Raw genomic sequence first — 13,788 nt, 5'->3', positions numbered from 1 at the left:
ATTGATTAAAAAAGAAGAGTTTTAATGATTTTTCAGTGTTTCACATTGGAGGCGGTTATGGAAAAACGCAACATGTCCTCTGTGTCTATGCGTCTGATCCGATGACGGCACAAAAGCTTGGAAATCTTGGAAGAGCAGACTTTTCTTCCTTTAATGTTTTTCCTCTCTTACATTCAAAAGGTCTGTATTTATAAATCTGCATCTTTTCAAACATATTGGAAAACGGGCATTATCTCTGCCATATGCTCCATAATCTATCAGAAAGTTTATCTGCTAAAGTGTATTTTTAACGCAGGTAATGTCAAACTTTCTACATTACACCGTAACAAAGTACCGGCTACCTATAATCGGAGACATTTGGCCAAATATGTTCTTTACCCAATTACAAGTTTAAATCACTTAATTTCATTAACGTAAGCATTTATATCGGATCACAAGTAGCCTCATTTGCACATAACAATTACCACGCTAATCAAGAATGAATGAATGCAATCTCCTCTACGCTGCAGCGGGTATTAGCAAAAGCTCGGCGGAACGGTTGGCATTTCTAAGTCGAAATGTCAGAGATTTTCCAGGGAGAATACGTATAAATTCTACTTTTGTGTCAGAAGAGAAGCAGAGAGAGCGGTATGCATTAAACGCTGGCAATAATGGCTATCGCTGCTCGGGGACCTGGGACGTGCGCCGATTTTGAACTAAGAGATAAGAATATGCAGAATTAGAGAGCCAGAAATTGCCAATATACTGCCGAGCACCACTCCCACTACTCTCAGCCTACCGATGCCGGATTGGCGTTACATCCAGACTCCAGATTTAATTAAAGCAGGTCAAGCACCTTCCCCAAACAAACCCATATAATGCCTTTTACATGTTGAAATAATCTATATAAAACGTCCTTTTCTCATGATCTCCATAATTATCGCTCCCCATTAAGTTGTATCTCCCCTATTGTTAAGTTGCTGATTGGTCAAGGAAGTTTCCAGAACAAAAAAAAAACCTGAGACTAAAAAGCTTTTATTTCTAGTAAAGATACTTATTATAAGACATCGACTTAAATACGGTAAATGTTTCCATTTTATTTTATTTATTGTCAAAGCTGTACAAAGCTGTGTCTTAAAAACATTAATGGTAGTGAAGAGGTTAATATTAAAGCGCAAGAGAAAATGTCAGTGTTTACATTATCGGAGATTGCGCAATCCATTTGGTCTATCATAACTTAACACTTACGTTGAAGCCATTCAGTGCAATACATATCTTTGACCTCGTCCTCTTGAAGCCGTTTGGACAACAATGTCACACAAGGTATGTGACGGTTTCTTTTGTTGAGGACAATGACAGTTGGCCAACAAAAGTCTAAACGGTGGTAACTTTGGTAGTGGTCGGTTCCGTCATCGGTTCTGAAGATGTTTGGATAAGGATAACATTGGAAGATTGTGTTGATGTCGTAGGGTTGGCGGAGTCGGTGACGTTGCTCGTCTCCACTCTGATGGTGTGAACAGTGGTGTTCACCAAGACCTCGGCCTTTGTGTTGGAAGAAGATCTTTCTGAAGCCATTGGAGATGATGATGATGCTTCCACGGGAGATGAAGAAGCAGTTTGGGGCAAAGACATGTTGTCCGGTGCAATCACCGTCACAGAATTTTCTTTTTTGGGGAGCCAGAAGGCTGCATACAGAGGTTCTGCAAAATTGCCCTCAAACTGGTGCAGAAGTTTCAAGGTGTTGGTGACGCCGTAAAATGCCACCGTTCCCCCCTGGTAGTTCACATATACGCCCACCCTGGTGTATTTTTCCGTCTTCAGAAGTGTTTCTACGTCGCTATGCCACGCAGAGAATTCTTTTCCGTTCCATTTCAAGGTCCACGAGAAATCATTCCCGGTGATGTTGCCGTTGCTCTCCGATCCCTTCCTGTCGATACATTTGTAGGTCACCCCAATGTGGATGGCTTCGCCTTTGAACTCCACCTCGAAATAATGCCTTCCCATATAAAAGCTCTCCTCGCTGAGGACCTGACGCCAGTGCTCGAACCTCTCCGGGTGCTCGGGATATTGGTGCTGCCAGGGGGCAGAGTTGGTGACTTTGCGGTTATCCTGTAGCAACCTGAGAAACCGATGAGCGCTGTCTGGATCCAAAGTAACATTGGAGGTATCTAAAAAAATAAATAAATAAAAAAGTAGAGAAATTAGGGCCCCGAATGTTACAGGGACCTCCATGGCCCTCCAAGAAATAATGCTTAAGGTTTTGCTAAATATGGATAAAGCATTCTGAAGATTATATGTTATTAAAATGTGTTATTTAAATTAATATTGAGTGCAGTCTTTGTTGGGACTTCCGCAGGGTTCAAATAAGTTTAATGCTACCGTTTATGTGATTTGCTGAATCCGTTTGCCCCGGCAAAAATTTACCGAAAAACAAAAGTGAAAAGTACGGGAAGCGTGGATCAGGACTGAGAAAAATGACAATTATGTGATTCAAACTGCGTTAGGATACATTGTTTTCTATTCTGAACTCGTCAAGCCAGTTTGTCTTAAGGTCTCTATGTCCCGGTTTATAGGGTGGGACATCACGTTCGCACCTTGTTATTAGCGGTGACTAATAATTTCGGCTGAGAGCGAGGGGTGGAGGGTTTACTGAAGCTACCGGATTCTCCTACCGGCATCAAACTTATCTTATATGACCTTTAAATATTTAATGGAGAGGGGGTTCGTCGTGTAGACACGTTCAGGATTCTTAGCTTGTATTCCTCCGTCCTTTCACGTAAGGGCAGTGAGCACTTTGTTAATATCTTTGCCCGTCAACGTTGTTTAGCCAAATATTTTAATAATAATTAATAACTAAGAATTATATTGTTTGTTACAAAACAGCAAGAGGGCATATTAGTTTCAGCCGAAATAAAACTGAGTGCAAAAACAAAGCATGAAAAACACAAAATTCCATTAAAATGTTTTAACTGGAAAAAAAGATAAAATACATGTGGGGCTCTCAAAGCTGGCCGCACAATACGTATGAGATTAGCCGACCGGCCAGTGACGGAACCAGCATACACGAGGTTAATGTGACGTCGTGTCCGTACGCTTACATTTCAGAAAGTCCTCCCGGGTGGAAGGTTCGGGCGCGGATATCCGGTGCTTGGCTGGAACTAAGGCGGACACCACTGTTTTAATGCCAAGATCCTCTGCAAAAAGGTCGAAATCACAGCTTTAGCTTTTTAGTCCCAGCATTTCCATAAATAACACAAAATCTTCTGTATCTTCCAAACGCCGAGGTCTTTAATAGACGAAACCAAAAATGTATAGTAAAGGTTAATTTGTTACTTAATTCATAAAAAAATAAGCTGCGCATCTGTGGTGTAATGTAGTATATATTATTGGTTTTATTAATCGTAAGCAGAGGAAGTATCCGTACTATCATTAATGATTACTATTTATAATGATTACATATTCTACTGCCTGCTCGGCCCAAATGTAAGTTTCTTTTTAATTTAGCGCGCATTCTTGAAAAATATATATTTTTTTATGTTTCTTAAGTTTTTCCGAGATCAGATTTAGAGAAGTCCTATTACTGTGACCTTGGAGTAAAGACGTTTTAATACTTCTGTGATGCTATCACGGGGTCAAAACGCTAAAGTCATTCAATGATACCCAAACATTGTCTTAAATATTAACCCGATCTCATAATGTTATCTGACCGGTTGCAGCGAATGTTATGAGATAAAGCGGTATTCAGATTAGGTTTTATCTCCAATATTGTTTCGTCCAAAAGGCAGCGTGTTACATATTTCTAGTTTCCAGCTTATTTTAGGGGTTTAGAGCAGGCCGTCAGTGATTCCACCCCAGTCTTAGGTGAATGGGCAGATTCTCAGGGTTTTTACCCTTGAATACAGGTGACTCCATCCAGAATATCTTTGTTAGATACCCAATAGAGTGAGACTATTAGCGCGAGTGGCTGCAGTAGGATCTGTGTGAAGGGTCGGTATGGCGTATCCCCCCCCCCCCGGCACTCGGCACCCGCCGTGACTCACCTTCCTTGGCGAACTCATGGAGTTTCTCCGTGTATGAAGTTTGTAGCGTCTGGATAATTTTCTCCGTGGAATCTGTAATAACCTTTTGGATTCCCGACAGCTTGTCTTTCAGCCCGATGTAAACGCTGGGGAGCGTGTCGTCTCCTTTTGCTTTCTTGAACTCGCAGTACTCCTAAGGAAATAAAAAGCCTTACTTAGCACATAGGTCTCCCCTGGGGGGGCTTCTCTGCGTTGGAGGGGTTAGAAGATGCCCAGTTAGGTCAGTATTGTCTTTATGGTGTGTTTTTTGGCTATGTGGTAGAGGGTAATACAGCGAGGGTATTAATCATGCATGGGATGATTCTTTACAGCAGGAGAAACGGGCAACTAGACGAGGGGCCGAATGGGGCCGAGCTGTGGTCATTGTTCTGTTGGATTTCTTACCTGGAGGAAATAGAATTCATTCCTCCGGCTGGCAATTCTCTCCACCTTGGCTTTGCTCTTCTTGAGTTCGTTGCATTTCTGTTCCAGGTGAGTCTTGATGCCGTCGGCTTGGTTGAGGGACGCTCGCTCTCTCTGTTCCAGAAACTCGATGACTTTGGAGTGGGCTTTCTTCACAGCGTCTTGAAGGTTTGCAAACTGAAGGTCGATGGCTCTCCGGGCTTCGGCTACAGAGTTCTGAGAAGAAATACATTGTTCGTGTAGATACTCGTTACCAAGTATCGCTGCTTCGCTTTGTCGATGGATCATTAGGAACATCATCCCGATTTATTACTGAATACACAAAAATAAATCATTTGAAAGACCCCACCTGGATGGACGTGGTATTGGCTTCCAGCTTAACAATAGCGTTCTCCGCGGACGACAGCTTCCACTCGTAGTCCGACATGACCTGCTGAACTTCAGCCTGAAAAATAAATAAAATAACGTGGATTAAAACTGCGCTTCTGAACAGCAAAAATATCACTTTTCTTTTATTCGAATATTCCTGAATTTCTTTCTTTTTAATACGCTGCCACCTCCTCTTGAGTGCACGTCCCTGCGTCCACCATACTTTGGGCATGTACCCTATACACATGGGGTACTCTATACAGAAATGTGAGCTCTAGTCACACTATAGATACTCTATTCACCAAAGGAACTCTATAAATGAATTAGTTCCCCATGCGGCATTTTGCACATAACCATACAATTCTGCAACAGATTATGCCCTGGATTAAGTCTGGACACCCCATTCCTCTTGCCAAAAATCCTAATATTTAAAACATGTACGTTTTGAATATTCCTACAGTGGGGAGTCGGCTCCATGCATGCACCACTCTTTAATGAGACTGCCGCTTCCTTTATATCCTCCCTGCTTTTGCTTGTCTCTTCTTGCAGTAGGTGTCTCGCTGTCTCCGGGATGTAGAGAAGTTTAAACACAGGAAATTTTTGTAATTTGGAGGGCGTTGGTGTGGCCCATTACAATGAACGGAGGCAGCCTCGTTTGGCCTGCGAAGACTCTGCCAAGGAAGGGTGTGTTTATCATAACTCTACTGTATGTATGTGTGTGTGTATATATATATATATTATATAAATCCCAGAGCAGGAGTCTGCGCATGCATCCCTTGGAACCCTGCAGAGACTGGGAAATGAATGGCTGGTGTCCTGGGCATCATGGGAGTTGTGATCCTGGAAACTAGCATGGAGATGGAATGCTGCTCATACTGGAAGCTTCACATGATCCAACACGTTCATTTAGAAACTTTTCCCTGCCTCGGAACGCAGCGGTTAGGGCGACGGTCTTGAAAGATTATTTAAAGACGGTCCAGCCATTGAGTTAAAGTATTACTAAATGCGTTAGTTTGTTAAGCGTGCCAGCGCCGTGGTATATGTCAGCTCTTTATACGGCAGGAGGTTCTGCGAGCCCCTTTTCTTTTGGACGGCCACCTACCTCTTTCTCTTTCTTCGCGGCGACGCAGGTGATGGTGGCGTGGCCGGCGTGCTTCTCTGCGGCGCAGTCTTCACACAGACACGCCAGGTCCTCTTGGCAGAACCAGTCCAAGCCCTTGTTGTGGATGCTGCATGTTCTCAGGTCGGCGTCGTTCACCGGCTCCACCACCCGGTGGCTCTGCAGTTTGGGGTTATTTAAATGGGGTTTCAGGTGCGTTTCGCAGTAGTTCACCATGCAGGTCAAGCAGGTCTTCACAGCCGCGACCTTCTGCTCCAGGCAGAAGTCACACAGGACTTTGTCAGCGTCGTCGATGGGGTCTTCGGCGCTCTTCTCTTCCGCTGTCTTTCCTTCTGGGGAAGGGGTGAAATTTCCAGGGTCCACGACTGGTTCCTTTGCTGATCCGCTTAATGCCCCCAGCTGGGAAACGGAGTGGCTTTTGCAGAATTTCAGTTCTTTGCTGCCGTCGGAGAATTTCATGGCAGAGAACTCTTCGCAGCTCTGGCATTTGGAGACCGGCTTTGGGGCGATGTTAGCGTCCGCCATGACCAAAGAGTTTCTGGCAGTGGAAGTCGGTAACTTTCCCGTCTCTCGCAGGAGGTCAGGTTTCACACAGAAGCCACACCTGACGGGGAAGCTGCCAGCGACTCTTTAACCCCTTGACTCCCTGCAGAAAGTGGGGACAGGTTCACTAATAACTTTTGGCAAGGGGTTTTAAACTTGAGATTTCCTTCTAAAAACCAACATTTAACTGATCATACAAAAACCTGAAGGTGCAAATCCTGTGCTTTTGTAATCCTCTCCCCAACACAAACACTGAGAGAATTGCTTACAGCTGTTACAATTAGTGACACCAAGAAAATCATTGGCCTGCTTCGAAAACTTCAAAGTGAAATAATGTGTATAATAATAATGGAATATTGGGGTAGCCAACAGACCTGCTCTTGTGAAACTACAGATCCCATGATGCAAAGCCGGTCAGCCTGTAGTTATTACCAAAGCATCATGGGAGTTGTAGTTTAGCTATGTCTGGTTTTATAGCCGTCGGTTTGAGCTGATGATCCCATCCTATAAATTGATCAATAAATAATAATAATTAGAGACAGGGCATGCCCCAGGTCCTCTATTGAGCGGAGTAGATTAGCGTCCTAGAATCGTCAACTTCAACCCAGGAAATATGGGGTCCATTCCAAAAAATAGCAAACCAACAAAATTTGCTACAGAAAAGATAATCTCGACTGGAGCTCCTTTTATTAATAGAAACATAGAACCAGTCGGTAGATCAGCCCCCCATCGGCCCGTCTAGTCTGCCCGTTTCTCCTGCTGTAACGACTCAAACCTTAATCATTAAGTTGTTGGTCTCGTCTTAGATGCAGGAGCCGTATGTCTATCCCATGCATGGCTTTGCTGAAAATCATATGAATGTTTAGTAGGAGTTGGTGAATGCAGAATCACATCACTACCGATTACCCCTTCGGTTACTAAGCTGTATCCTGATGGAATAGGTCTATAAACATGGTGGTGGCCACAGTGGGCAACCAGAAAAGCTTCACAATGCAAGTTATTGGTCTCTTTTTTTTTTTTGTTTGTTACAAGATATATTTAAATATTTCTGTCCCATCCTTTCTCTCCCCCAAACGGAACATATTGATATCACTTAGTGGTTCCTGGTCGTTTTTATCCTACAAACCTTTTCCCATTTTTAGTCACCTCCTTTAAACTCTCTCCAGAATGTCAGCATCCTTCTAGAGATGTATTCTCCAGAACTGTACCCAATACTCTAGGTGAGGTCTGACCAGAGATCTGTAAACCTCCCTCGTTCTGCAACTACAGCATTTCCCAAGTGGGCTGTATGTGGCAAAAACACAAAACATCTACCTATGCACAAGGATTCCCTCCTCACCTGTTGTCTCTGTTAGTGAATTTGTGTTATGTCCTGTCTACCCATTGTACAGCGCTACGGAATTTGATGGCGCTATATAAAACAATAAATAATAATAATAATAACTAATGATAAAGCAGACATCTTTAAATGTATCGTGTTCCGAGCCCTATTACTAGCTACATGTAATACCCTCCTTGGCCACCAGAGAGCAGCAGAGTCACATGTTGGGCAAACTTTGGGTAAAATAAAAATATTATCCATATTTAATTATCAATAAATTCTTACTTTAACACAGCCGTATGTCGTGGGCCCGGAGGGATGTGTGATTCTATGGAATGTGTTGTTATTATTTGTTGATTTCTATAGCGCCATCATATTCTGCAGAGCTGTACAATGGGACTAGTTTGTGGCAGAGTTCTAATGTGGAGTCGTTTCCATGGAAAACGGTTGATGTTCATTTATGCTTTGCATTAGATTTGCTTCAAAAATATTAATCTGCATTACTTTCTGTGGCCCATTTCAAGATACCCCTCATTGCTGGCGGCCACAAACAGTAGCCAAGGTTGCTTTGTGGTTGGCTCCCCAATGCTTTCGGCTTTCATAAAGCTGGAGGTATTACCCTGGGTTTATGGCAGAGCTCTTTTGATTCCTTTGTAAATATCACAAGTGCAATTATTTGGGTTTTTGGAGGAATTAACATTTTAGATCATTCGCTGTTCTCAGTAAATATTCACAAGAGCTAGCGTTACGCGGAGTAACCGCATTTTAACGTTTCTCCCGTGGAACAAATTCCGTATGAATCTCTGTATGATTTTTCCAATGTTACTCTTGGTTTAATGTTTTCTTTTCTCTGGGAATCTATAGGGTATGAACTTGGTAATATAAGAGTTTCTGTGAACTCAGCAGAATCAAATTATGTAAATTCTAAATACAGCAGAAAAAAGTAGAACTATTTCAACAGATCCGGGGAGTAATTACAGGGGATCAGCAGGATCGTCCCTCATCTCGCTCTGTGTTTTATAAGATTAAATGTAATTTGTATTTTCAAAGCTTCGTATTTTCCTTTTTTTTTAATGGGCGGAATGTATTCATTTACAGAATTGCCCCTCCGAAAACATTGTTTCTGTAATTATATTTTATCTTGTGGAATGTTTTGGGGGGTTTTTACAGCACAATTCCGCTGTAAAAGATAACAACATAATTTCTGTGACTTTATTTTAATTGTATTTTTCAAAAACCTTGTTTTAATAATACCGTGGGCTGAAATATTCTAGTTATCGCTGACAGTCTGACGGGATAATTATAGCGGGGACTGTTTTTCCAAAAATCCTGATGAATGACTATAAATATTCTCTACAATCACCGCTAAATCTCAGAACATTGCTGTATAAAACTCATTTAGAAATTAGGTCTTTATTTTGCCTTAATTTTAAAAAAAAATAATAAATAATATATATATATATATATATATATATATATATATATATATATATATATTAGTATAACTGAAAGAATTAAACATTCTTGATCTTCCTCTTTTCCTGTCTTGGCTTCTTCAGCTCCTTAAGCGTGTTGTAATATATACTTTGTAAACCCGTTTAGTATATGGAACCCTAATACGTAACTCTTGTCTTTGTTCCATGACGTTACTGTATAGGTGAAAAACTAAAAACGAATGCAGCATTTTTAGCAAGGTTATGTCCTAAAGAGCTTACAATCTAAAAAAAAAAAACCTGACATTTAATGTTCCACATTGCTGGGTTTGTTTTTTTTGTAGAAATTTTTGAATGATGATGTCGGTCGGCCCAACTTGATTTCACTTTGGGCACTTGTACCACCTCGTATTTCCTGTTTTACAATGTTCATTAAAAAACTATTGATGGACAGCCGGTCAGGAGAAAATGAAACGATGCCGGGATATATCGTAACAGTCAAAAGGGAAGTGCACCTAGATTACAAAAATCTTTGGAAAAAAATTGTAGGCACATTTTCATTTTTGAGCTTCATGTGAAAAATGCCTTTTTCACTGGTGGCTATTGGACGATTCTCTGTTTAATGAATCAAAAGCCATGTATTTGGGGGATTTTATCATTATCGGAGATTCTCTTTTATCGTGAAGATGAAGCTCATTTTTCTGAGAAAATGACCTCGGGCAGTTATCTGGGATTAGACCGTAAAATCACGAGATGTCTCTTTTTTTAACTTTTGTTAATCAGATGATCAAACGCACACGTTCAGATGGGATGAGAAGCCGTATCTTAGGCTCTTTAAAGCTGTTCAGTCAGTTGACTCAGAAACGATTAATCCTCCGCCCTCAAATACGGTCAACGGGTCTGGGTTATTTTTTAAAATGAGTCTCGTTTGGGATAGAAGAGAATAAGGAAAACGGAGAATTGCTAAATAATTATAAAAAAAAACCCCAATCTTATAATTTCTCACTGAAAAACACGTACTAATGCAGTGCCCAGGAGCAGGGCCACTAATCCAAAAACTGATCCGGAATCCACGCGTATTCAGTAACTGTAACCGCTGGGAAATCAACCAGATTGTGGTGGGATTGGGCAGGTTTCAGGCAAGAAGAAGGGGTTGATCCTCAGAGCGCAGATGTTCTTTTGCAGTAAGGGCCGTAAAGCTCCGGAATCCACCGAAGTTGGTGGTAGCAGTTGAAAAATTAATTGTCAAGAAATGGTATTTATGGATACAAATAATGTATCGAAAAGTAATGTTACCCGTTGGGTTAAATTAGCATGTGCTTAATAGGTTTTTTTGTCATCATTTGGCCCAGTTCAGTTAGGGAAACCTTGCACAGGTTGGATAGACTTGGACTTTTTGAACCTCACTATATCTGAATGCGTTTCCGACGGGGGGGGGGGGGTGAGCAGGATTTACCAGCAGAGGGAGCTCGTCATTCATTTTTAGTCTGGAATTAGAGAGAAAATAAAAAAGGCGTTAGATAACCGGGCAGCCTCGGGACACATCACACCAGCCTTATTGTTCTGGAAAGAAAAGGCCAGTTATTCTGCTGTTACATAAGACTCCAACATTCGCATTGTTTAATCGTTCGTTTCTGGCTGACCTTCATGCGGCGCACGGCTCCGGGGCCGAAATACCAGTTAAATAATAAAAATAAAAAAAGTTACTCAAAGTTTATCAACATAAGCCTTGAAAGTTAGTTTGTGGCAATGGCTGCATAAATACACAAGAGGGGGATAAATACACAAAAGCCTAGGAGAAGGGTGTTATCCGGATCATTCCGATGCTCTCGGTGGGGTAATGGTCTTTAAAAACTTTTGGACCGTGCTCCATAAATCCTATAACTAAAGCAGGGACCGGCCAGTCTGCAAGGTGTTAAATAATTTGGTATCAGCGAGATCTCTGGCTGTGAGAGAACAGGGAGAGGAATCTCTTTAATCCTCCTGCGCCGCCGTATTCAGGGATTTATTGATTTTTCTATCCTGTTAGGAGGCTGATGAAAGGAGGCCTTGTGTGAACGCAAGGTTTGCAGAAAACAAGACCCTTTAAGCCACGGACACAGCAGGCGGTTGTGATGCGGGTCAGGAAAGAACACGATGCACAATAGAAGGAGTGTATATAATAAAGTGGATAGAAGGAGAACACAGACACCTGCTGGTGATCAAAGTCTGAGGGACTCACAAACTCTCCGAAAAGTTCCAACCAGCCTCTCGTTTTACGATCACGTCTCCGATATACTTGGTGGCTTTGAAAAAGATACCCCTATGCATTATTTATTATTTTTAAATGCCCCTCCGTTTCCCTGTGGAGCCCTAACACAGGTTGATGTTTTTAGCCCCAAACGGACCTCATCGGCTTGTTTTTCCCAGTAAAAAAAAAAAAAAAAAAAAAGACTCCTAGGACCTTTTAATATTAAATTACCAAATTCCTGTTCCTTTTCGTTGTGCCTTCTGCGTCCTGCTCACTAATGTCATTGTGTGTATGTGATGTCACGGTTGTATGAAGTCACTGTTCCAAGTGAGCATACTTTATGTATTATAAAGTATAACCAGATCACCCCTGTACATTTCTGTTAATACACCAACTAAAATGGCTATTTGTGTTTCTCTTTCACATGGTCGGTTAGAATGAAATTGATATAAGACCTGACAGTTACTGCTACTCAAGCGTTCAAAATTAAACCTGTCCGGGAAGGACTTTTTCTACGAATTGGTGAGTCATTTCAGCAGAAAACTGTGTACGTTACAAACCCCCGGCCGTAAAAGATGGGCACCAGGTGGAAATGCCCGTGATGCCATTAGATTGTGCTTGTTGTGCTGTTACATTGTAGGTTCCTGTTGGTAGTCATTGTCAGTATTTGGAAAGCTTGAATCCTATTTGAATTTCTCCTGATTATCATCATATCTTGGGCCAGGAAAGTATTAGCCGTTCTGTGATGCCCGTGAAGGACTTATATATAGGACGCATATATATATATCTGACTGCATATAGCAACCGGGACTAGACGGGGGGCCTGGTTCTTATTCTATGTTTCTTAGAGAAGCCCCATTATATTTTTGTTCGGGGGAACAGAGTAACAGATACAAATGATCTCACTAGCTCTGGATACCTTCCAAGACAGATAAAAGGTGTGTGCGCAAATGACACTCATCCAGGTTAAATTATCCAGAACTAGATATACTGGTTTAGGATTCTGATTTTGCAAGACTTTGTCAGCAGAGTTTACAAGGATCATCAGAGAGCTTATAAATTCCAAATTTGCGAGGATGACAAATTCTGGTTTTTCTGGCTGGGATTAACCATAAAATCCAAAGACGTGCGCAGAGTAAGCCGCCTCGTAGTATGCTTTGTGTCATCCGAAACCTCTTACTGAAAGGGTTAAACAGTAAAAAAAAAATACTGGTTTATATATAATTAACCAGTTTCTCCCATGTGTGCTCTCATCCCAGTTTCCACCATTATGTATAACCGCAACGTTTAACATAAATGCCAAGGTTTTTTTTAACAAAGTTGATGGGATCTCAGAAAACCTAAAGCAACAACCGACCAAGGACAGTTATCAGCTATTATCTGGGTTGGTTGTGCATCTATTCAGTCTTCGTTAGAACAGGAATTCGGAATGCGTTGGCACTTTCTAAATAAACAATAATAAACCTGAACAAAAAATGTTTATTGGAAATTAAGTTATTTAAGAGTCTTAAAATGTAATCGGAGCGCAGAACTTATGACAGGGAGGCTCCTTTGACATAACAGCCTATTGGTTAGAGGAATACAGTCCCTTAAAAGAACTTCGTCGTCGGCCCCCGGGGCCCCGGTCATTGCAAGTTCTGGTCCTCGGCGATGGTGAATGATCTTCCTAGTAGCCCGAGGATGGTATGTGACAAGGCACTTAACACACATGTTCCCATGAATCAACCCACTGAAAGCAGCCAGTAATATGTATCTCGCAGGTTATTAACAAAACCTGCCTTACAGCCCCGTAACCCGTCCCTGGCTCTGGAACGTGGTGGGTGATGCGTCCGTCAGCGTCTTGACAAGAAATGTTATGTTTCAGCTGCTGTTAGTGTCTAGAAGTGGTGCTCTGAGATTCTTCCCAATTATCTCCCCGCCGATTACCACCTTCCTTCCAAGCCTGGTTTCTTTATCAGCCTCAGAGACAGTCCAGAATCCTGATTTATTGAGTGACCCGGGAGAGTTTCATGCCCCACTTTATTTTGTTTGTCTGGGGTCCAGCGTTATAAAACTTCAAAGGAAGATCCAAGTGACATTTACTGACTTTACTACAGCGCCTAGAGGCTCCGACTTTAGATCATATGAGATCTGGGGTGAGGATAGCAGCAATTTATAATTATTTTGCACAAATTCTAGGCCTTTTGTAACTTTCCCCAAATCCAATATGAGCCGTTTTTAGACTATATCAGGGTTTTTTTTTGGCTCTTTAGGGCACCGGTTTTTGTCACCCCTCCCCATACCACAATGCCTGCAGTTTAGCCAAAAAGAAG

The 13,788-nt window shown here is 41.8% G+C and overlaps 1 protein-coding gene across 1 annotated transcript; it reads right to left on the bottom strand.

Moving 5' to 3' along the window:
* Positions 1-1,353: 1,353 nt before the first annotated feature.
* On the bottom strand, positions 1,354-6,474 carry LOC149281937 (tripartite motif-containing protein 16-like protein). The gene is made up of 6 exons (XM_089498834.1): positions 5,932-6,474; positions 4,810-4,905; positions 4,443-4,676; positions 4,020-4,191; positions 3,078-3,173; positions 1,354-2,147 (listed from the first exon to the last, which is right to left on the bottom strand). Exons 1-6 carry the CDS (start codon positions 6,472-6,474, stop codon positions 1,354-1,356), a joined length of 1,935 nt encoding a protein of 644 aa, XP_089354960.1.
* Positions 6,475-13,788: the final 7,314 nt, after the last annotated feature.

Source organism: Sceloporus occidentalis, unplaced genomic scaffold, assembly GCF_023333645.1.
Source record: "Sceloporus occidentalis isolate IW3139 unplaced genomic scaffold, rSceOcc1.0.p SCAF_126, whole genome shotgun sequence".
Classification (NCBI taxonomy): Eukaryota; Metazoa; Chordata; class Lepidosauria; order Squamata; family Phrynosomatidae; genus Sceloporus; species Sceloporus occidentalis.
This window is presented reverse-complemented; position numbering and strand designations above follow the sequence as displayed.

Bases quoted from the DNA above. Each gene is read 5' to 3' on its own strand.
- LOC149281937 (XM_089498834.1), bottom strand. From the start codon at position 6,474: ATGGCGGACGCTAACATCGCCCCAAAGCCGGTCTCCAAATGCCAGAGC. The intron at 4,906-5,931 runs GTAGGTGGCCGT...TTTATTTTTCAG, and splicing joins CCGCGAAGAAAGAGAAAGAG to GCTGAAGTTCAGCAGGTCAT. The intron at 2,148-3,077 runs GTAAGCGTACGG...TTATTTTTTTAG, and splicing joins CCGGGAGGACTTTCTGAAAT to ATACCTCCAATGTTACTTTG.